Source organism: Patiria miniata, unplaced genomic scaffold (genome assembly GCF_015706575.1).
Source record: "Patiria miniata isolate m_02_andy unplaced genomic scaffold, ASM1570657v1 HiC_scaffold_7, whole genome shotgun sequence".
NCBI classification, from domain to species: Eukaryota; Metazoa; Echinodermata; class Asteroidea; order Valvatida; family Asterinidae; genus Patiria; species Patiria miniata.
The window spans coordinates 17,865,371-17,889,601 of NW_024037074.1; the positions used below are offsets into that span (position 1 = coordinate 17,865,371).

The 24,231-nt window shown below is 40.7% G+C and overlaps 2 protein-coding genes across 4 annotated transcripts; one reads left to right on the forward strand and one right to left on the reverse strand.

Moving 5' to 3' along the window:
- Positions 1-1,607: 1,607 nt before the first annotated feature.
- Positions 1,608-16,126, forward strand: LOC119745012 (mothers against decapentaplegic homolog 2-like). Its single transcript, XM_038221237.1, has 5 exons — positions 1,608-1,677; positions 2,343-2,417; positions 4,153-4,371; positions 7,958-8,095; positions 13,427-16,126. Exons 1-5 carry the CDS (start codon positions 1,608-1,610, stop codon positions 13,693-13,695), a joined length of 771 nt encoding a protein of 256 aa, XP_038077165.1. The 3' UTR covers positions 13,696-16,126.
- A 3,287-nt stretch (positions 16,127-19,413) lies between these two features.
- Positions 19,414-22,838, reverse strand: LOC119746296 (F-box/WD repeat-containing protein 7-like). 3 transcript variants are annotated; one of them, XM_038223160.1, is made up of 2 exons: positions 22,793-22,838; positions 19,414-21,426 (listed from the first exon to the last, which is right to left on the reverse strand). In XM_038223160.1, exon 2 carries the CDS (start codon positions 21,352-21,354, stop codon positions 19,966-19,968), a length of 1,389 nt encoding a protein of 462 aa, XP_038079088.1. In that variant the 5' UTR covers positions 21,355-21,426; positions 22,793-22,838; the 3' UTR covers positions 19,414-19,965. The 3 variants fall into 3 exon arrangements, with proteins under 3 accessions (XP_038079088.1, XP_038079090.1, XP_038079089.1); XM_038223162.1 differs by having other exon boundaries at positions 22,736-22,818; XM_038223161.1 differs by lacking the exon at positions 22,793-22,838 and adding an exon at positions 22,695-22,787.
- Positions 22,839-24,231: the final 1,393 nt, after the last annotated feature.

Below are 24,231 nucleotides of genomic sequence, written 5' to 3' on the forward strand. Positions count from 1 at the left end.
TTTTTTTATAGGTCGGGGCATACCATTCTGCTGCTCACAAAAAAAATCATCTTGAGAAATAGAAAAGAAAAAAACCCCGTAGATACTTGAATCATGTGCTTACGAAACTACTGACCGGACAAACTAACAAATTTAAGTGTCTTATAGTCGTACCATGGCGAATGTGTCGACCGTCTCCAACAACGCACTGCGAAAAATGGACTCTTCTCGGTGGTGCACTGTATTTGTGAATCGCCCGTATTGAACCAATGTTATTTGAAATTGCAGCTGCTATTTACTTACATTGTACATTTACATGTGGGCAAAAGCATGTACATGTACAAATGTATACTATACATGTACAACCATACTGTTTTTTTTATGTGTATCCTTGTGGAGACATTTCTTTTCTCGTGTACTAAAGTTTTCGAGTTTGAAAGTACAGTTTCAAAATGCTCTTATTTTAAGCACAATTAATTTCCTTGGCCGAAATTCGGAATTAATATCCCTTTTCTAAAACTCTATCATTTGCGACGGATCAACATACCTTGGAAATTCCTAGTTTTTTAGTAAAATCCACATCCTTGTGGAGACGTATTCATCTATAGAAATTGCCCTGTTTTGTTCCTATTGTGTGCATGTCTCCAGAGGGCACGGTGTATCAGATATGAGTGTTTGGATACAACTGTACACAATTATAGCTATGACAAGCGCAGAAAAATGCACTCGAGTGCAAATTTGTAGCATTTACAGCCCTGACCTGTACCAAGGATACATGTAATTCCAAGAAAAATCATTCACAAAAGTATTTTATTTTTGTAGATTTTTCCCTTCAAATTAGCAATACATTTGTTGTCGTGTTAAGTGTGCTTAACAACTCCTTCACTCTGAAGGTGAAGGCTGGTCAATTTCACTGCAATTTACCACTAGACTAATAATTGTCAGGCTCACTGGGCGTACGCTAGTAAAGAAAACGAAGTGAAACGATGTTGACAAGAACCATTCTTACCCAGGTCACATGACACTGACTCATGTTGCAAAACATGATCCTTGTCTGAATGTTGGAACCAGCTGTGTGTAATTTGATAACCCCGGGCGCACTTCCCAGGAGTCCAGGACAGCTCTGCAAGGACTATTCCTCCCAATCATGTGCTGTTTCATATGAAACCAATGACATGCTTTGTACTTTTAGGGCCACCAACCCCATGTAAATGCAAAGCAATTGAAAGCTGGGGTCTTATTAGCTGTTTCGGAGTACATTGCTTCGAAAAGCTCTTGTTTTCGTTAAGATATATATAATTTTTTTAAATTCATTTTTTCTGATAATGAAACCAAGGATTCCTCAAAAGCGCCCCAGGCACTGTAGCTCGCAAGCCTGAAGAAACCTAAAGCAGGAAGACATTGAGAAGAAATTACAGTTTAGTAGAGGTGGGAGGAAAACCCAAGAAGAATATTCTGGGGAAAACACACAGAATCAGGTAGGGACTGAAAACCCAATCCACATGTGGCCAGGGCAGGAATCGAACCCATGTCACAGCGGTGGATGGCGAGGATCTATAGGGCCGCTACGCCAACCTGGCTCCCCATGTCTCACTGCCTCAATCCTAAATAATAATTCTCCAAAAACCATGTCCTCCGGAGTCTTCAGGGATTGGGAAGGATTAAGGTTATATTCCAACACCCTGGTGTGTACTGAAAGTGCATTATTAGGGCTCATCTTAGGATGTGTTGATTCTAAGAAGTGACATTTGTGACTCAACCATACAACATGAGCCGGACGTCGCCTGAGCTTCTAAATTACAGGCCCTTAACCAAATCTTGCACAACGGAAACAATACCTAGGAACTGTCAATATTTTCACCCTCATAATATAATGTCTTTGATCACCAGAATGTAAAACAATGTGACATATCCAAATTAACGGCTGAGTATGCTCGATGCAATGTATAGAAAAGAAATAAGTGAAAAATGTTCTTTCAGAAGATACATGTATCATGTATCTACTAATCTAAGTTTCACAGAATTTGGGTGGCATGCTTTCTTTAGGCTGCATTTATCTTTGTTGTGTCACGTCAGTGTGTGTTGTGAGATAAGCTTCATGATATGACCCCATTGTGAACTCACGTCTTGAGGTGACTCCAGAGTTCATGTGAAGACGCCCAAGCCAACATAATTTAGTTCAATTGAGTACATATGTACCGGTATGTACATTTTGTATGTACAGTGAAAGTAGTAAATTATGTACATATTCCATTGATTGTGACTTAACCTTCAGTGATTTTTTTCAACTATTCTTTGCACGTGTACATGTACATGTATGTAATGATTTTTGGGTATCTTTTTGTTTCCTGGTTCCCTTGCAGAAAACCATTCTCCGAGTCACCAGAATGACGAGATGGATACCAGTGAAGCCAGCATCGACACATCAACATCACCAAGTGAGCAAAATTGCCATCTTTAAAAGATGTATACATACGATCCATAATTAAAGAATGCAACTACATATCAAAAACAGTTGAGTAAAAAAAAATCCAAGAAAGGTGGTCATCTTTTGCGAAGAATTGCACACTTTTTCAAAACATCAACCTTTTTTGTCGAGAACATTTGAATTCTCACAAATTTGGTACATGTAGCTGGACATATTTTTGCTGCATTTCCCAAAATTTTCCACTCATTAAAAAAAACAAAAATAGTGACAAACTTTTATATAATTAGGTCATACATGTTCTCTTTAAATGCTCCCCCATAGTTTCCAACTCATATGTATGCTAAACCGCGAAAATTAATCTTACTGTCAAATTTTTTTTTCACTAATACGTGTATTCTTTTTTTAACTATCCAATTTGTACATTGTCTCTTGATTCCATGATAAGTTTTAGTTCTCAATTTTGCCCTCGGTGACCCCTTCCCAGCCCCTTCCCCAACAAATTTGAGTCCACAATCAATCATATTTGGTTCAGACTCAATAAACAAGATGAGGGTTTATTTGTGAAAGACGTCAAGGGATGGAAAAGGGAAAAGACCTGTGGGCCAAATGTGTCTGTCGCCCTTCCTCTCAGAGGGCTGTGTACTGTATCACAGAGGGGAAACCACTGGGGTTTTATTTATACCTATGGCCCTGCTTGACGTCTGCTATGCCATATTTTATGGGCTAGTGACTGAGGGACCTCCGCTCACACCCCGTCCCACCCACCCCCAGTATGGATAATAAAAAATTAAATTACTAAGAAATACAAAAATAACAAGAAATACAAAAATACTTTTTTTAAATGTTAAACTTAAACTAATCCAGTAATTAGACTTGCTAGGCAACCATAATTTGATGTAGAAGCAATTTTTGGGATGGTACTTGTTCGTGGTGGAGTGGGGGAGTGTGGCCTAGTGTTTAGGGTTTGTGACTCATGCTCAGAGGGTCAGGGGTTCGAATCCAGCTGCTGTTCATATGTTGTGTCCTTGGGCAAGCCACTTCATCCCCACTTGCCTCTTTCCACCCAGGAGTATAAACGGGTACCGGCATTAGCTGGGGAGTAACCTGCCATGGACTAGCATCCCATCCAGGGGGAATAGAAATATTCTTGGTGGTTGCATGCCACTGAAACTGGATATAAACGCCGGCCTGATAGGCCACATTGGCTCGTGACAGACTTTACTTACTTTTACTTGTTCGTGGTGAAGTTCGTACACATGCATTCAGTGCATCCTTGGATAGGTTTGCTAAAAGCGCATGCTAAATTAAATAATCATGAATTTCAGAGTTGTTCAAAATGGGCGTGAGTGAGATGCTACCTCATAAATGTCCGCCAGTTGTTGTCGCCAGCCTAATCTATAAAAGTCCTGTTTTTTTTTAAATTGACAGTATATAATGAAAAGTAAGAGAATGCAGATTTTCATTTGATAAATGAAGATACTTTACGGACTTTATCGCAGTAGTGTAGTCGAGGAACTTGTGTTGGATCAGGAATACATCACAAGGACGGTGAGCACTAATGAAGCCTACATGTACATAAGAATGCCTTAGTCACAGCTGCTTGGAATAGCTTGTGAGTTGGATTTGGAAAGGATGAATTGTGACTGATAACTATGACTAATCACGACACTGCTTTAGTTTGACATGTCAATTCCTTCATTTACTTTGTCTTCACCGCAGTGATTTTTTCTCTCTGTTATTCCCAGCTGAAGCTGGTCAGAAGCTTTCCTACACACAGCCAGCGTTCTGGTGCTCCATAGCCTACTACGAGAAGAACCTCCGCGTTGGGGAGATGTTCCACGCCTCGCAACCTTCGCTGACCATTGACGGGTTCACGGACCCTTCTAGCTCGGAGAGGTTCTGTCTCGGTCTCCTGTCAAACATCAAACGGGACCACTCCATCGAAATGACGCGGAGACACATAGGTATGAAATTGTAACAAAGTCTAATTTGCCCTGCAACTTGTGCACTCTCATTTAGCATTGTATATTCAGTGTTGTCTGAGAGCTTGCAATACAAATTCACAAGTTTTCCCAGCAAGGACTTGAACCCCCACCTGCTGCTTGTTAGTGCAGATGCCTAACCCACTTGACCACTGAGCTTGCCGAGATCAGTTGGAGATGGGCAAACAAACCTGACCCTTGGCTTCTAACATTAGGACCACTGCATGACATTGATCATATGTGTACATTTTGTACGTGTTCATCTTTTCAAACCGTGGACGAAAAATACCAGAGAACAAATGAGAACAATATCGTCCACGATTCCCAGCATACGTCCGCGATTGGGGTCGTGTACAAAACCTATGGGAGTCTTCCTAAAAAGTTCGAGTACAAACAAAAGAGGGACAATAGGACGTCCACGATCGACGGTGAACACATGTTTGTATGTGTAAGCTCCGTGCACAAGTACCCCCTCAACGGTAAGAAAGGGAGAGTTGGGGACACCACAAGGAGAGACATTCGAACGCAATGTTGACGCTCACGCGAAGAGGCCATTGCTTTGTGCACATTCAGAATAAAATAAGTTGCACGTACTTCGCGCTATACATGCTCGCCAGTGTACGCGGGAGGTGTGTCCAGTCAATGGCACTCTCGAAAGTAGTAAAAAAAGTGCCCTCTCTTGTTTGCGCATGGGACGAACAAAAGGTTTACACTTTCCTCTGATGTCATGCTGTCTTCTGTCTGTGTTTTTGAGTTCGTGGTTTATCAAAGCAATACATAACACTCCACCAGCTTTGTCTACGTATATCTGTTTGTTTTCCTGTTTTGATGTGTTTCCTGTAGTCTCTAGCTCTAGCCTGTTTGGGCAACCGTGCCTATTTGAGTGTGATCATTAAAGTTACGGCTTACCAGTATTCAAAGGTGGTCATTTTGCTGGCACTGTCTAAAATCATGAAATCTTCAGTGAGCCATTGAAAATGTGACACTGCACCTGTGGATCGCTTTTCGTAAACTGATTTAAAAGTTAATAATATTATGTGGAGGAAGATACTGGGACCAATTACGTGCAGTTGAAGAGCATGTTACCAGCTGAAATGCCATTTGTTGGCGGAACTTTGCATAGCGGTATTTCCTGCGTTTGTGCTCCGTGCGCAAACAACCGAGGGTGCTTTTTTACCACTTTGGAGAGCTCACTAGACGGGACACGCTGCGCTCGCGTACTGGTTCACGCATGTATAGCGCGAAGTACTCATGAGTAATTTTATTGCGAATGTGCACAAAGACATTGTCTGTGGCCATTGGCAATGCGTTCGAATGTCTCTCCAGGCAGTGGTCCACCAAACTCTTTCTTTCTTACCGTTTGGGAGGTGATTGTGCGGGGGCGCTCGTTATCCCCTGTCCTAGATTTCAATTCCTCGCCTAAGACCTTGAGAAATTCTTCCAAAATATTATGACACAGGCAGAGAGATACTAATTGTGCAACATCTTGCAGTTGGGGGAAATGTTACATGTACTTCGCGTGATTATGAATGTCCAAGTAGGCCGAGCCTGGCACGCTTCCTGAAAACATGGTGGGGAAGCAATTAAATTTGATCAGTCAAGTCCGCTAATTGGCTCATTACGGCAAGGACGGAACAGCTTTCAATCTGGTAGGGTACGGTACATTAGGCATGTATCTGGTTGACTTTTTGAAATTGAGAAAGGGAAAAAAAATGCAGTAGTGTGGACCTGTAGGTACTGAACCAGGATCATACTGAACCAGGATCATAAGGACAGGATTTGAACGAGGATCATCAGAGGGTATTAAAAAAATGCGTAACACCAATCTCACATCTCTGAATCGATGATATGTGCGGCGTTCTGGCAAAATAAGACAGAACTGGGCCGAGGTCAAAATGAGGGTTTGCAGGTATTAAGAAAGAGAATATAATTCTCCTGACAATACTGCTAGTTGCACTTCAATCGGATGTGCCGTTGACAAGTTATGGCTGTTTAAAGTTTGCATTTATTGACAGGTCAAAAAAGTAAAATACGGAGAAAAAGACCTTTAAAGTTTCGAGTTTTGTGTTCATGAAAAATGAAAGATGCCAACTTTTTTTACTGAATGAACACTTTTTATTGTTTTTCATATTATTACCGTACATAAATATGTGTGGTGGATATATCAAAGATTACAAATATATCAGAAAATCTGAAAATCAAAAATAGATCATCCCCAATCTATTTTCTTTTTGCAATTTTCTTCACAATAGCCCGTGCCAACTGCCGTCTCACTTTGCCACAACACCCCACATATGTCAAAAACATTTGTCAAGAAAGAGGGAACAAGACTGCCATACCATTCCTTCCAAAAAAAAAAAGTAGGGCATCTTACAAGGGTTAAAAGTACCAGTCCGTAATTCCCTGTACATGTATGTACCAAAAGTCAGCTCCATCTAATCAGTCCTTCATCCAGTATCAAGCTTTATCCTGTTTTCCGGAGGTTTTCAAAGTCCCCCTCTCTTTCCTTACCCCCTCCTCACTCCTGCCCCCCATGTGAACCCCGAGTAAACCCTTATCATCTACTCGGAACAAGTCTCGGGCCTTAAGAGTTGATCTCTCCTTTGGTCTGCTTGTGCTTAAGACCAAGATCCATGTCTCCCCATTAATTCCTCTTCCTATACCAAATAAGAATAAGAAATTGGTGAAATCCGATCGGTGCAATATCGACTACTTTCTACATCTGTTCCGTCTAGTCAGGGTCAGTTGAGGTTTTTATTTGGGGGGGGGGGGGTAGGGGGCAGGAGGAAACGTCTTGAAAACAGGAAATTCCATCACATTTAATTTGATTTTGAAGAGAAGCTGTGGTCTGCTCTTGTCCCACCGTTGCCACAGACAGCAATATTGTGTGACCTTGGAAAAATTGGAAGAACTTTTTTTTCCAGAAGAGGGCACAAATCAAAATGGATTAGTTCAGCTGTCCGTTCAAGTTCATCACAAATCAACAGCTTAATATAACACCGACTTGATTGCACTCATGTTTTTCCCAAGGGTAGCTGTCATGTGACAGAAATGTGTCATTTCAAAGTTTAATGTGTGATTTGGGGACTTCCAAAATAGAAAAAAAAAAGAAAACCAAAATAAAGTCCCAAAACCAGCTCTTCATAAAATTTGCAGAATATTGCAGTCTTGGATCCTTACTGATCCTATGCACTTAGCAAGGATATTTGGTAAATTTGGTTCACATAAATCTTCCAAAGTGTAGAATTGAAAATATAAGTATTTACATTTTTCTTCACATCCACTTGACACTACAATAAAACTTACAATTGTCCCCACCCGTACATGTACGTCATATCGCACAGATCTTGTGCCTTTCCTTTTTTTTGTGTTTTGGATTCTCCACATGGTTTCATATTCTGGCTCAAGATTAACACTTTCCCTCTTAATACAGAAGTTTATCTGCAGTATAAATGGAAGTTAACACAGATCCATTGCTCAGTCTGAAAAAAATTGTTTCAAAGCTGTCTGTCATAACTTTGTTTAAACAATATTTTCTATCTTTCTCTGTTGTCTGCATTTCAAACAGGCAAAGGAGTGCGGCTGTACTACATAGGAGGCGAGGTTTTCGCAGAGTGCCTGAGCGACAGCAGTATCTTTGTACAGAGTCCGATCTGCAACGTCCGCTACGGCTGGCATCCTGCTACCGTTTGTAAAATACCACCTGGTAAGTCCATCATCGGACAAAATAAACTAATGTTCAGGCTGTCATACAACACTCCGACAACTTCCTGGCAATGATCGAGTTTCAATTTGTGTAAATCATCGAAACCTTTTTGTGACATTTATTTTGACAGTTGGTGACTTCTGAGAAACGAGAGTGAAGTCAGGTTTCAGTCTCAGTTATCTCCTATGATTGATCTAAGTCCTAATTCTGTTTTCAAGGTTTTGTGCAATTTGAAAGAGCTTTTCCCTGTATATCCGGTCATATTAAAAATTCAAAATGTCATTTTTGTTAAAAACTATCCTTTTGTAAACGGCAGACACCTTTGGTATTAGTACAAAAATAAAGTTGTCATGAAAGAGCTAACACAAATATAAAAAAGGTAAGTTTGAATAATGGTGGGATGATCATATGTTTGTCTGTAAAAACTTTTGGCTCTAAAAACTTCATGGACTTGTGTTCCCATTGGGATTACAAACAGACAATAGACATGCCTTTAAAAGAAAGAACATTTTGTACATTTTAAATCGTTTCCAAGCTAAATGGACACGATTGAATCTAGGAAAGTTGACAAACGAGTAGTGTCACGGTGTCACCATAAGGTGGGAATACGAGCAATTTCCCTCACTTGGAAAATCATTGAGTGAGTTTAGTGTCTCGGCTGGAAGACTTGTTCTGTAACAAGTGTGAGTTTGTTTGCAAGAATGCCGGACGGTACTGTTGCCAACTTGACAAGGATTTCCCTTATTTAACTGCTGCATTCCAGCATGTAGTCTCCTTAAATATGCATGAGGTGTTTGTATGAGAACGTCTTGAAGTCTGGAAAAAAAGGTCACAAAATTGTTCCCCCGACTCTCTCAATGACGACACATTGTCTTTCTAGACTATGTAATTGAACTGGAAGTAACCTCGTTCCGTTGACCCTAAGATGAAAAAAAAATAAAGAAAAAAGAACACACAGACACACTTTGACCCATCTACGTAGGTGTACCCGTTGGCATGTGGAAATCCTTTTCCTTTGCTTTGCCAACCCGACCTCATGTAACGCAGAGGCAGTTCAAAGCAGAAATGTTGAATTCATTAACATTTTGGAGTCTCGGCCGAGTGCAGACATCCTTAACTCTGACTGCGTCCAAATCCTTTTGAAATCAAGCACCTGGAGCTAATTCCACAGTGCTGCTAGTTAGGCCTGGGCGAGTAGTGGAATTTTTTTACTCCAATACTTGTAAAGCAATTACTCGCAAAGACTGTTTCGTGATCAAACAAAATGGTACACAAACAGAGCCGTCATAAATGCTGTTATTATCATCGTCCCAGATGTTTGAATTATTAAAAATGATTAATTATTAAAAATCGATCGTACGTTTATTGCGCAGCTGCGCAACAAATTTGTTGCCCAAGTTCTACACATGTCGTAAGCTACGCAAACTTTGTGAAATCGACTGGACAACGGAGCTACCTTTGTTGAAGTACAAAGAATGTGCAAGGGGACAATCACACATTCCAAGGGGAAAATGGGGGCACAATCCTCGTGTAGACAAGTAATGAAAGCAAAAGTGTTGTCCAGATACAAGCTGAGAACAAAACATGTGTGCAGGGGCTAAGTAATCCTTGATTGCGTGGAAAAAAAACATGACTAGATTTGTGAAGTTTCCATTTGGGACGTTTGTACTCAATCAGTTTATCAGTTTGTGACTTATAGTCAGTCAGAGGACATTAGATGGCCCTTGGGTCAGCACACACATCCAACTTTTCTCCCTGTTATGCCAAAGAGGGGAAAACTATGAAAGTACTTTCCTAGATCTGAACAAAGGCTTTGAGATTTGGTCAGAATCCCCCCCGACTTCCTCCTTCACTGATTAAGTCGGGTCTTTTGATGGTGATTTACCGCATCCTCTCTGCCTAGGCTGACGCCTTTCGCATGCATACATCCGAGGCAGGATCCCTGTCGTAGGAGTGGGGACATCCGGAGAAACACAGCGAGAGAGACAGACAGAGAGGGAGAGATTCGATTCTTGATGGGGAGTTCCTTGTCTTCAGGATACCCTCTGGGAATTGGGGAGACATTCGTGCTTTCCTGTCTTGTTACCATGACAATTATTCAATATTTTTGTGGGGGGGGGGGGGGACGGAGTTCCTAATTTGTTTTTTTATTTTTTCATTTTTTAAATAAAACACCTCGTCTCCATCTTTCTGATCTTACTTTTGTGAATACTACATGTACACTGTAATTGCTGCATTTTGAGATGAAATGAACCAATACACTGCTATTCGGGCGATTCACGATGCATTGCGCCACCAAGAGTTTGCCGTGGAGAGTCCATTTTTCAAGTTTACGGTCGACAAAACATGGCCCGTTTGATTGAGTGTCAGTAGACAACTTGAGCTAATTTGTTATAGATTGGGGAAATAGCGTTCTGCCGCCTTACAAAAAACACCATATTGATAAAAAGAAAAGAAAAGGGCAAACACATACTCGAATCGTACGCTTGCGAAACTCCTTACCGGAAAAACTAATAATTTCAAATGTTCCGCGCTGCAAATTTGTCGAACATCTCCCACAATGCACTGGGAAAAATGAACTCTCCGTGTCAAACTCTTGGTGGCGCACTGCATCGTGAATCGCCCGAATTATATGACACACTGTAACTGAAGTACACGTGCACGTATTTCCAAAAGTGACTGACTTTTAAAAGAAACGGTGCGATGTATTTTTATGCACAGCAAATGGAGGACCGTGCTTTTGTTTGGTTTGGAAAGGCAAAAAAAAAACTCTCTAGACTTCAAGCCGCTGCAAATAGCAGTAATACTAACACTACAGTCCATACAAAATTCTCCTGATAACAGGCAGAACATACTGTCCAAAATATTGAGTTAACACCTTTGATTTTCTAAGGACCATTTTATTTTTACAAGACCATCACAAACTGCTCAGGCAAACATATCCTATAAATCCAAGTTGTTTCTTTTAAAAAACAAAAACAATATAAAATGCAATTTAGACCGGCTATGAAAGCCTAGCCACCCCTGCCGGCAGTCATGGCACTTTAATGCTAAGTGGTATACACCTTTCCGTTGCTTTAATTTGGATATCCTGGTCTTGTTAACCGTGCCTGGTTATTTTGTACTTTGTGGATTCATTGAAGGCTACACCACTAGAACCTTTTCTTCATGGCCAAAGAGTGGAATTAATCAGGGGTGTGAAATCTCAGCTTAAAAGCTGATTTCAGCTTTTTTTATTTTGGATTTCAGCTTTTGTTCCCTCACTTGCTGTGTACAAAAGTATAGGAGATTTCCAGAGTTCAGCTTTTTTACACCTTTTTCAGCTGTTTTCAGCTATTTTTATCAGTGGCCACTCACACCCCTGATTAATGGAAAAAAAGTACAAACTGTGATTTTGATATTTTTTTTCAGTTCTGTTGACCTCGCCAGGAAAATACAAAACACCTGCCAAAAAAAGAAAAAACCTCAAAAATGATTGAAGCAAAGTTTTGAAAATAATGACAAATGAATGTGAATTGATTTCAGCCGTTCATTGTCAAATCGAGGTTGTCTTTGAATGTTCACAATTTGTTTCAGTGGAGGGCAGTGTTATAGGTTTGACGCAAGAAAAGTTGTCGTGAACAGACAATATTTATATTGCTTCATCAAAAGTTCAAATGTCATGTTAGCAACAAGCTCCCCACTTTTTTTTTGGGGGGGGGGTTTCAGGGGTTAAAACCCAACATCTTCTGTTTGTGCATTTCGAGTGGAATATTTGGCCGTTTTGTCCCTGCTGGAATTGCTTCCTCTTTAGCAAGCAACAAAGTTCTGCCCAGGCACTTTTGTGTGGCTCAGGATGTTAGTGGCAGACTCCGGGTGATTGGCCATGTCTCTTCCCTCGGATGCAGTAATTGGATACATTGGAGTGAAAGTACGTGACACGGGCCACGCTGCGCTGAGATCAATTATCACCCCCTCGTGTGCCGTTTCCTCAATGACAGTGTAGCAGTGTAAATGGTCTCCACGGAAGACACTGACATGCATATGAACCTGCATGTATTAACCCTCCTGCTATTTAAACAGTCACAGACAGTCAAAATTTCCATCCACTTCCCTTGCTATACTTTTTTAACAATTAGGAATATACAACATTTGCTTTTGCTATAATTTTCAGAAACGGATATCTTTGTATTGGGGTTAGTATTTTATAGCAAATATTGTTACACCGTCTTGTTTGAAGTTTTGTGTTCGTAGATGCTCGAAAAACCAGGAAAAATTACATACCTGTAGTCTGGTTCCCTGACCCCACTTATTAGATGAAACGGAGCAATTTATAGACGTCGGGAAATTGTAAGGTCAGGGAACCAGTCTAGCTGGATTGCACCCGTTCACGGATGTGTAACCAATTGCAAACAAAATGTGGACTGAATGAATTCGGTAAATGGAGTCGAGTCGAGTCGCCAAAAATTGTGACGCGAGTCGGACTCGAGTCGAGTCATTACAAGTCTGGTTTCTATTCATATCACTTGATCATGATTCTCGTTACACACTGGAACATTTGTTCATGGCTTTTGTTGCAAGGTTATCCAATAAGCTTCAAGAACAGGTGGTGCTGGCTAGGCTGACTATTTTTTACTTTTGAACTTTTAGTTTATTTATTTTTCTCTCTCCGGATTTGGTTTGAACAACCTTTTTTTCCTGTAAGTGGAAAACCACCAAATGGATGATGCTCAGTAACAGGTGCATACGCGTTAACAAATCTAACCGAACTTGTGGGATGTCAGATAAAGGAAATGTTTTGCCTATTGCTTGCAAGGAGGTATTCCTGGCTAATTTCATTTGACATATCCCGCCGTGTGGTAGTGGTACACGTACACATGTCTGAAAATAACACAACATAAACAGCGTACTCCAATTGTCCACATGCCAGACCTAACTAGACAAAATCATTAATTAGGGGGGGGGGGGGGGGAGGGAATTCCAGCGTTGTGAAATGAAGTGTAATGTCCGTAACGGAGCCAATTAACCATGCTATCTAATTAATGATTTAGAGAAATGATCCAAAACCCCTAGTCTGTAATCTTCTTGACCATAACTAGATGATGGACGAAAAAGATTAGAAAAATACATTTTCAGATTTATTCACTGAGCTCTTAAAACTGTGAATACAGACATCACATAGCACTGGAATTACCCACGAGGAAAAATATAGTCCCTTTCCATCAAAAGCAAAAGCAATGTGGCAGACAACACCAAGAAAAGGGGCATCTGTACATAGTGATTGGTGAAGTCTGAAGGTCGTGGGCTTGACATCAGGTTTCTGTTTTTTTTGTTTCCTTTTCTTGTCTTTAGGCTGCAACCTGAAGATTTTCGACAACAGAGAATTTGCGGCCCAGCTCTCTCAGTCCGTCAGCCAGGGCTTTGAGGCGGTCTACCAGCTAACCCACGTCTGCACCATCCGCATGAGCTTCGTTAAAGGCTGGGGGGTGGACTACCGGCGGCAGACGGTTACCAGCACCCCGTGTTGGATCGAGGTGCATCTCAACGGTCCCCTGCAGTGGCTAGACAGGGTCTTGCGGCAAATGTCCTCGCCCAATGAAAAGTGTTCCAGTAGCTCCTGAAAACAACGGTACTGCCGTTGGTAAGAGACTATCACGTGTTTGAGTACTTTGCAGGTATAGTGCTAAAAGTCTCGGTCGAGTCAGATGGCATGACTTAGTGCTGACAAGTGGAATAAATCCATTGTCATTGGCACTCAGTACCCGTTTCAGATTAGCATTCCAGAGTCTAATTGTTCCAAAGATTGGAATCACAGACATGACAAGTTTGACCGCTGCACTCACTTGGAGCGACTCCAAAATCTACTTAACCAGGCATGCAACTTTTCCTTGGATCCACTGATTTCCTCGTTTTTTACTTCTCATGAATGCCAGTTTTGTGTGGTTTGGAATTTCCTGGGTTTTTTTCTTCAAAATTCCCTGTTGCAAAGTTCATCTGGCTGCAATCACAATCTATTTTGGTCGGCCGTTTACTTTTGGCTCGGCGCGACTGTGGAATGCCAGTCTGTTGAAACTTTTTCCGTGTCTCATGTAAATGGTTTGAAAGGGGAGTCATGATGACATGTCTCACTGGACCAGAGTCTCGCACTCTCGATGAGGAATTTTTTAAGTCAGCGGGTTATCCAAAGAAAACCCACTCATTTTTATTTTCATTATAAAAAAAACCAGAAGAAATGATTGTGTCTACTGAGTTTTTTTTTTCTTGACATTAACTCTACCACGACTCCAAAAATCCTCCAATTTTCATACGATTTATCACCCACCCAAGGGGGTTAGGATTCAATTATTTCATAGATTTTGAATTCACTTTGAAACAGTTAGGAGGGACTTTCCGCACATGATGTCGTAAGATGGAAAGTTGTAGTAAAATTGAAATTAATGCATTAAAATCGTCTGTCTGAAACAAAGTAAAAAAACCCTCAGTTTTTGGTCAGACTGAGCCAGTGAGACTCTGGAATGCCAGTTTTAAAACAGGTGTTACATGTAATTGAAAACTGGTGTTAAATCCTGTGAAGTATTCAAACACGGTGACCGCACCTTACCGATGGTTCAAATGATCGTTTTGTTTGTTGCACCTGTGTACAGATTTATGAAAGTGTAAATAGACCACTCACTGATCAATAAACAGTGCGGGCCACACTAAAAGCCAACACCATTTTGATGTAAAAGTTTATCTTAGCTAAAAAAAAAAGTGTTTATATTGTACAAAGTGCATGCCGAATCGATGAAATTTAATATATGGCCAGCCAAAAAATAAAAGTCACAAATACTGCCTGGCCTTTTGTTCGTTTGTTTACATTTAATTGCGATCAACAAATGTAAATACAGATAGATTGAAAAAATAGAAGTATTTTGCTAAATGTAAGTTTTGGATAACCTTGCTTTTTTATGCAAGAGTTGATAATGTCATTTATTTGACAATTTAAATTTTTTTTTTTTTACTGATGGAATAATATGACAGCACTAGGAGTGTTTGCAGTTAGATCACACAAAATCGTGTGCATGTACACTCTTGAAAAAAAAAAAGCTTGACAAATTAAAAATGCTTTGAAATATAATCTGCATTTATAATTCAAAAGGGAAATATTTTTTTAATGTGCCCACCTAACAGGCAGATCGTTGAAAGAGAAACACGTGTACATTTGATTCACTCGTACCCCCCGCTCTGTAAACAGGACGCTGAGAAGGGCTGATCTCTTCGAGCTCTCATTGGATAGATTTTGCATGACCTGTGACGTACATGCAGCACTGCTGCTGTTTATCATATGTAGCGCGCGCAAGCTGCATGCGGAGGTCAAGTGACCCATAATGCCATCCGTACTTCCTTCACAAGATTCTGTGAAGTGGCATCAGCCTTTCCCAGTGCCCTGTTTGCAGGGCGAAGGGTACGAGCGAATACATTTGAATGCATTGTTCACGGTTGCTGTTGTGCCGCAGCAAATGTTTTACAGCCGGGTATGTTTGCCATGTAAACAAATGAATCCGTTCTCTGCTTGTTTTTGTAAACAGAATTTTGTACAACACACTTATAAATCAATTGATTATTGTAACAGGAGGACACATTTTGTTTTCGTTTACAAGAGCAAAAGGTCAAGTTTTTTTAGTCAAGTTGGAAATTAATTACACAGCACATTTCATAGAGTTGCCTGTATTTACTTGCTTTTTTTTTAAACCTTTGATTTTATGAAAACTTTTGACATTTCTTAAACATGGACAATGCTGTGCTTTTCTTTAATTGTAAATCTTGCCATCTGTAACAATTTTGTTTAATTATATGGAGCCATTTATACTATTTCTACACTTGTAGATAAGGTGTCACATGGTATTTCTCCTTTCTTGTCTTTTTTTTCCAAGCTGCAGCTTTTTATAAAAAAGAGTGAAACCAACAAAAAGAACTAGTTCTCCACAGAAAGTGTTTATAATTTGTTGATTTGATAGCGTAAATATATGTATTTTTATCAATCCTAATAAAAAAAACAAACTCTACATCTCATTTTAGTTTTATGTATAAATTATTCTTTTATATATTGTTCGTTTGCAAGGTTTATTGTGTTGATTAAATACAGCTTTGCTTTTATTATCAGCTCCCTGTGTGAACAACAGAGGGCGCTGCAGTGCAGCCGTAAGGAGAGTTAATAGCGATAGTTCCCTGTCTGTTACAGTTGGAACCAGGCTTTTATCATGTGACCCTTATATTTTGAGTAATTTAGGCAAACAGTCAACAAAATCTGTGGGTACTTTATTTTTATACCCTGTTAACATCAATGAATCATTTCAAATTGAGGGGAGTGTCTTACATTGTTTGCTTAAGGGTGGTACGTATCAGAATCGCAAACTGCCAATGTATTCTTTAAATCTGTATTCATGTTTTTCTAGGAGTTGTTTACCTATACAGCGTCGTGCAAGTTGTGAATTGGGTTTCTCCATGGGGTTGTTGATATGAAAACATTCAAATTAAGCTTTTTTGAAGTATGGCCGACTCAATAAGAGGGCGCTGTTTGGATTTTGTAAACTCTTGTATTTATTCAAATTTACCCGCTTCAAATAGCGGCCTCCTCTTGTGTCCGCCATACTTCAAAAAGACGAATGAATTGATCCAAACAAACAATTGTTCAGTGTTGTTCCATCAGTGGCGCAGGAAAAAAGTTTGGAAGTTGACAGACTTTCTCTTAATACTCAAACACTTTGATCGCAGTATACAAAGTCTATGGAGAGTCGAGTGCATTTTCAACGTATTTTCTAACAAAATTGAACAGGAAACAAACTTTCATGCTTGAAAATTGGAAGTGTTTCTTAGTCAAAGATTTGTCTTTTCAACATGACTGCAATGACTGACCTTCATTGAGATAATTTTTTTTATATATGATTGAAACAGTGGCGTCAGGATGCAACATTCTTTCCGACTTTTTTTTTCAGTAGCAGCTTTACATGTGTACATTTTACGTTTGTTTATTTTTACTGTGTCCTGAGAAGACACTTTATCTGGAATACAATTAGAAAGTCTTCGATTGTGAATGCAAGGTGTCATGATCGTCTAAGACTTAGCCTGTTAAGGGGTAACACTTAGTTTTATGAATATTTTAAAACTTTTCAGTCGGAAGTAACGAGGACCGTGTTTAAGATGAAAGTAAATTGAATTGAGGGCTCAGAAAGGAACTTGGTCAGATACTTGCTCGGTTCACTGCCTATATAAAGTGATTCTCAGAAGAGTAACTGAGATGGAAATTAACTTTCAAAATGGTTTGCTACTTCTGTATTAAAAAGATACATATTTCAATTTAGTTGAATTAAAATCACCTTTGAAAATCAGAGTTAAAAAAAATGCTTTGTTCTTGTGGAGTTTTCAAGAGAGCATAATAAAGAACTAATTTTGTTGGTGCACAATGACAATATTTGAATTTTTATGTTTGCTTGCGAAAAAAAGTTCCAAAGATGTGGTTTTATTATTATACGTCTATGTAATGCTTTTCTGCACGTTGTGTTGCCTAGATGTTAAGCTTGATTATTCTTATAGTATAAAAATCATTGAGGTCCTTGCAGTGAAGGGTCTTCATTACCTACACACTTATTTCATAAATTATGTCAAAAATAAGTGGAACAAGCTGTCGTCAAAACGAATGACACTGAACTAAAACGAGACATTTCACACCCTTTTGTTATAATTCTTACCACACCATACTTTTCCAATTTATTGTAAAGCAGTGTTTTACAAGAAGCAGGCAGCCAAAAAAAGCAGACTTTTATTTTGTTAACCTGTTTATACCTGTACTGCTTATACTGATGGTCAATAAAAGTGCATGCATTATGCCTAACATGGTAATATGCATGCTTTTTGTAAAAGTCGCGCTCGTTGTCTGTCGCTTGGTTGTCTTTGTTGGAGATCTATTCGATATAAGATTTGAGGCTTTGCATGGTGGGGTATCGGTATCGTTTCGGTTTTGCGGTAACACCATGTGGTAATAACTACTGCTTAGAAGATATTAGTTCTGAGAAGAACTTGTCCTGCTTATTATCAACTTGCTAAGTAGTTTTTTTTGTTTTTGTTTTGTTCTGTTTAGAACAGTCCTGCTGTAAGTTCTAAAAGAACTTGTCTTTGGTCTCAACGTTTCGACTAGCCTGCTCTAGTCATCGTCTCCTGACCAAAAAAACAAAAAACTACTTAGCAAGTTGATAATAAGCAGGACAAGTTCTTCTCAGAACTAATATCTTCTAAGCAGTAGTTATTACCACATGGTGTTACCGCAAAACCGAAACGATACAGATCTATTCGAGTTTTACATTTGTAATTAGGCCAAGTTGGACGATGACTCTCAATGAGACTTTTCTTGGATGAGGATTGGGAGTCACAGAGGGTGGGTAGGGGTGTGGGTAGAGAGGGGATAGGGGTTTTGGGTAGAGAGGGGGTAGGGGTGTTGGGTAGAGAGGGTAGAGGTGTTGGGTATGGAGGGAGTAGGGGTGTTGGGTAGGGAGGGAGTAGGGGTTTTGGGTAGAGAGGGGGTAGGGGTGTTGGGTAGAGAGGGGGTAGGGGTGTTGGGTAGAGAGGGTAGAGGTGTTGGGTATGGAGGGAGTAGGGGTGTTGGGTAGGGAGGGAGTAGGGGTTTTGGGTAGAGGGTGGGTAGGGGTGTGGGGTAGAGAGGGAGTAGGGGTTTTGGGTAGAGAGGGGGTAGGGGTGTTGGGTAGAGAGGGTAGGGGTGTTGGGTAGGGAGGGGGTAGGGAGGGGGTAGGGGTGTGGGGTAGAGGGGGTGGGTGGGGAGTTGGTGGGACTGGGAAAGCAGTTTTTCAGTTGGGACTCTTGTGACCGGACGACTTTGAAATATAAATTATATATTTGTCAACATACCACAGGTTATTTGAAAGTATTAAGTGTGAATTGTTATTACTAAGTAACTCATTCCGTCTTAACGAAAAAGAACACCCGCCTTTATTGCAACGATCTGCAGTCCCACCACTGACAATAATTAATGAGAGTGGCTTTCAGATATGTCAGTTGTTTAATTAATACACACACTGGATATATTTGGAGAATTGGCAATTTTTTGTTTGCGAGTCATAAAATTATGAAGAAAATGCCATCAGGGAATGTGGAGAATTGGGAAATGAACGTTAGCTTATCCACATTATGGAAATGAAACTTCAATGACAACTTATTTTATAACTGCATATGGAAGCACTATACATGTACATGAATTAATTTTAAAAATAAATTAAAGTTTGTTTTGAAATATGAAAATTCTTTACAAAGACACAATCATTGTCAAACTTTCACTCAAAGGCAAATTGTTCATTGAAATTGACATTCACAGTCAAACATTTCATCAAAACTTATATAAGTTTATGTTGTCTCGAAAATTTAAAAAGAACAATGCACCCAGTATGCATAAAATAATTGAATTTTCACCATTTTCCAGCACAGCACAACACACACAAACCAGCAGGTTTGTTTATGGTGTCAATCAAGGATTTTCTGTTGTTCCTCTTCAGCTTTTTGTTTATACTAACTTTTCTGCAACAGCTCCAATTGGTTTTGTACACGTTTTCCAATCGAGGTCGTCCTCGATTTGACTCCTGTCCTCAATGACTCGATGATGCTTGGTAAGACATGTGTGTTCTCGATTTACACCATAAACAAACCCACAGACACATACCCCCCCCCCCCAATACACCCAAGTTTGATCAACTTTGATTGGTTTTGCAGAGAAAAACAACGCATTTGGTAAAAAAGCAATGAAGTTCAGGAATGGCCTTTATTAATAAAAAGTCCACACAATCAAGACCACAGAAAACTACTCGTTGGCAAGAATATACTTTGACATCGAAGTTCGGAAATGCCCATCACCAGTAGCTCATCACAGTTAAAGTGCCCGGTGATTCAGGAGAGGCCGTAACCAGACGTGTATCATTCATCCACATGATGTGCAGTAGACTCGGATTCCGGTGAACAACATTCAATAGGTCACCATTTTTGGCATTCCAGACTACGATTTTCTTCCGATCGCCGCCGGATACCAGTCTGTCGCCAAGGAGACACATGCAACGTACCACTCCGATGTGCTCCCGCATTACGCTAAGTAGTTCCCCTGCGTGGGACCACAATCGTATTGAACTATCTGCTGATCCCGATGCGATGACGTCGTCATTGAAGCATAGGCAGTACACGTCTCCGTCGTGACCCTGTAATGTCCTCAAACATTCGCCGGACTTTGTGCTCCAAACTTTGACCAGACCATCACCACTACCGCTCACCACAACTCTCTCGTCGAACTGACAACAGAACACGACTTCAGTGTGCCCCTGTAAGGTATGCAGGCACTCCCCGACATGACCAATGTCCCATAACTTCAGTGTCATGTCCCAAGATGTACTGACGACAAGGCTGCCCCTGCAACTCAATGCCTCAATGTCATCACTGTGTCCTCGAAGTATCTGAGTACAGATTCCTCGAGACAGGGACCACACCCTGATAGATCTGTCGCTGGAGGCACTGATGACATTGTCTCCCTCAATACAGAGGCATTCAACACCTCTCTCATGGCCGGTAAACACCATCTGACACCGACCAGTCCGTGTGTCGTAGACTCGGACAAAGCCATCCGAGCATCCTGTCACGACGACGTCATCCTTCAGTCTCAAGCACGTCACCGCATCAGTGTGTCCATCTAACACGCGAGTACAATCGCCGCTTATGAGATTCCACACTCTGACAGTCTTGTCCACACTCCCGCTGACCAGAACGGTTCCGTTGCAGTCCAAACACGTCACTTTCTCCCGGTGCCCGCGCATCACCGGTGCCACGCGGTATCGTCCTCTGCACCAGTTGCGTTCAAGGTGCCACGCCCTCATGTAAACCTGCTTCCAGTTGCAGGTGGCGGACAAGAATGCGGGCTCGGTTAAAATGTTGTCGAAGTGAAAAGTCGGGGTGGTGTGCGAGATGTCTGTGAAGGATGGGCTGAATGGAGTTTCTCGACTCAGGTCGACAACTTTGTTGTAACGTTCCCATCTTCTCCGTTTACATAACCAATGCCACAATACATCATTGTTTGTCCTCTCTCTCCACACTCGAGAGCATGCTGCAGCACGACACAGGTCCTCAGCAGACAGAAAGCTAAATATCCTTTCCGTTAGCTCTTCTGGGAGCAATCCTGGGATGTCCAGGGTCAGGAATGCTTTCACATCGTCAATCAACGATGCCGACAGGACAATTTTATCTTCTGTTTCATTCATCGTATTCACTGTCCGTAATTCATCAGGGATGTTGCCTGCACTTTGTAGCCCTTTATTGCATTGTCCGTCACTCTGAAATTAAGGAAATGTTCTTTTCATTAGTAACAAAAATTAACAAATTCTTCAAAACAAACAAGAGTACATCAGGTTTACTTTATCCACTGTTATGTTAGCCCTATTCTATAGTCACACACTGGAAACTCTGCAGGCCTTGCAAATGAGAGCACAAAAGTTGGTAAAATTATGGCATTTTTTCATGAAAATATTTCAGCCTAGTAGTACTGGGCATGGGAGTTCTTTTTTTCACCAAAATTATCACTGTCCAAGGGTTCCTTTTGGTTAAATTTCTCTTAATTTGCCACTCTTAATGTGCATTTGTCAAATTGTGTGCATTCACGATTTCAATTTGTGCAATCACAATTTGAATTTCAAGCAAGATGGCCATGAATGATGGCGGTATCCGCTAAACGGCTTCATCATGCACTGACTGTACTACTGCATGCAATGTCCGAGTAGGACTCTACGAATCGCCTTTTTAACATTTGGACATGGTCCGGCGATACTATCGGCCCATTCTACCTCCATGCTTGAACATTCCTTGCTCCATGGTTGGACTAGCCCCACTAGTGTGGCCGTCGGTATGCTGCGCTGAACCTAAGGCCACACACCGTGGTCCGCGCACTACTGAGGACGTTTTCATAAAATTTGCAGGGAATTTCTTACATATGGTTTAGTCCGAGTAACTTGGACCCAACTTATCGCCTTTTTTAACATTTGGACATGGTCTGGCGATATCGCCAGACCATGTCCAAATGTTAAAAAGGCGATAAGTTGGGTCCAAGTTACTCGGACTACATATGGTTGTATTCTACGATGTCCCATCTATCACTTCTGCGATGCTTAGGTGTAATGATGTTCAATTTTCCGAGATATTCTTGAATCTTTCTGGAGCCCATATGCACTCGTGAAACGTCCGGTGATGGCAGCCATTTTGAATGTGACAAGAGATGACCTCAAGCTGTGACGTCGCGTTTATGCAAATTGCTTGTCGAGCGAGGGCGCGAGTTGCAAATGCGACGGCTGTTTCCTGTACCATGCATTTATCGTCTGGGGGCCACGTGCACTGATCTCTATTCAGGATCTACGGCACAGGAAACAGCCTTAGGTTCAGCGCAGCATACCGACGGCCACACTAGTGGGGCTATGGTTGGACATGCTTGCCTAAGTTCTAATGCTGCAGTCTGTGTGAGATTTTAGTGCACTGTCGACGTTGTTACTGCCAATTTCAAAAGCTAATTTACAACAAAGCAGCAAAATTATTGTTCAAAGTCAGTCATTACCTCATAAGGCTTAAGCTATAAAAGTTCCGAGAGCTACGTACTTTCTTAAAGTTTTTAGCAGATTTAATATTATGCGCTAAATCGCAACTGAACTGTACCTTTTTCGCACGATCGATCAAGATCGTTTCATAATCAAGACGCCCTCTCGAGTTTCCTTTGAAAATATTCCAACTTGAGACCAAGACAGAGGGCGCTAGCACTTCAGCTAAGAAACTTTGGGTACCAGTATAAATAGACTGCCATACCGCAGTGATTACTTCGCGCACTTCCCAAAATTAACAAATTACTCACAACTCTACAAGGCGTTTGAGACACACATCAAATTGCAGCTTATTTCATCATCTTGCATTTTCCGTTCATTTTTTTTGAAGGGGGGGGGGGGGGGTCGTTATTGTTAACCAATTACTTTGGAGAAAATTCCATCCAAATGATGATGACCCCTAAAAGCAGGCCTGAAGCCCGTCGCCATTTCGAAAATTGACGCCTACGCTCAATTGCAAAATAGAGCCATTTTAGTTTCTACTTTCATCAAAATTTCAATGAAGTAGGAGCTCGAAGTTTAGTGTGCATTCTGACTGTTTGGAACAAAAAAAACGACACAGAATACTTGTTTCAACAACTCAGTGTCAACAACTGTGGTACACAATATCTTTATTAACAACACTGGTTAGGCAAACAATATGATTTATGAAATCCACTGTTTTTTTTTTTTTAGAGAGACGGTCCTTTAAAAGGACTTTGTTTAATTTTTTTCTAAAACTTGACTAAGGTTTTATCGCTGATGATGTATATAGACAATAATATCTGAGTCGTAAAGTAACTAGGATTGTTAACCGTTTGATTACCAGCCCTACTCTCAATATCTTCCCTCCGTCTGAAAATAATGAATCATCACCCAAGGTTTTTTGCACATTAGGTTATGAATTGAAATGTACCTCTCGAGTAAGACCTATTTTGTGTCTACTGTGACATTATTGCAATAGGGCCTATACGCAATACGGTCAAGGAGTGTCGGGTCCATATTCATAGCACACCTGAACCGTCTCTAGTTATAGCAGCCGCGTGCACTCACCCTAATTATGAAGTATAGCAGCCCCCCAGCTCTGTCAAAAAAAAATTATCATACAAATTCCTAAAAAATAAGTCGAACCCCCCCTCCCCGTGACAGCCCCCCCCCAAAAAAATTATACTGGTATAATGTCCGTCTGTTCAAAATACGGTACACCATTCTGTAATCTAGTGTTAATAATCGTCGAATTTGAACAGCGCCCCCTATTGAAATATGGTTTTGGATTTTACGGAGGCCAAGTGTCCGGAGAAAAAAACCTGTGTACATTTTCAGATTTTTTTGCTGATGAACCCCCCCCCCCCTGCGCAAATTCCTGGATCCGCCCCTGCAATACGTACGAAAACCTCCAAGATCACACACACAATCAGGGGATAGAAAACGTGGGTTCCATGGAAACCAGCGTGTAATCCTCCTCTCATTCTACCAACTCTCTCAAATCGTGTCTGGTTTTTATAGGCATACCTATAA

Bases quoted from the DNA above. Each gene is read 5' to 3' on its own strand.
- LOC119745012 (XM_038221237.1), top strand. From the start codon at position 1,608: ATGTCCTCCGGAGTCTTCAGGGATTGGGAAGGATTAAGGTTATATTCC. The intron at 2,418-4,152 runs GTGAGCAAAATT...TGTTATTCCCAG, and splicing joins CGACACATCAACATCACCAA to CTGAAGCTGGTCAGAAGCTT. The intron at 4,372-7,957 runs GTATGAAATTGT...CATTTCAAACAG, and splicing joins AATGACGCGGAGACACATAG to GCAAAGGAGTGCGGCTGTAC.
- LOC119746296 (XM_038223160.1), bottom strand. From the start codon at position 21,354: ATGAATGAAACAGAAGATAAAATTGTCCTGTCGGCATCGTTGATTGAC.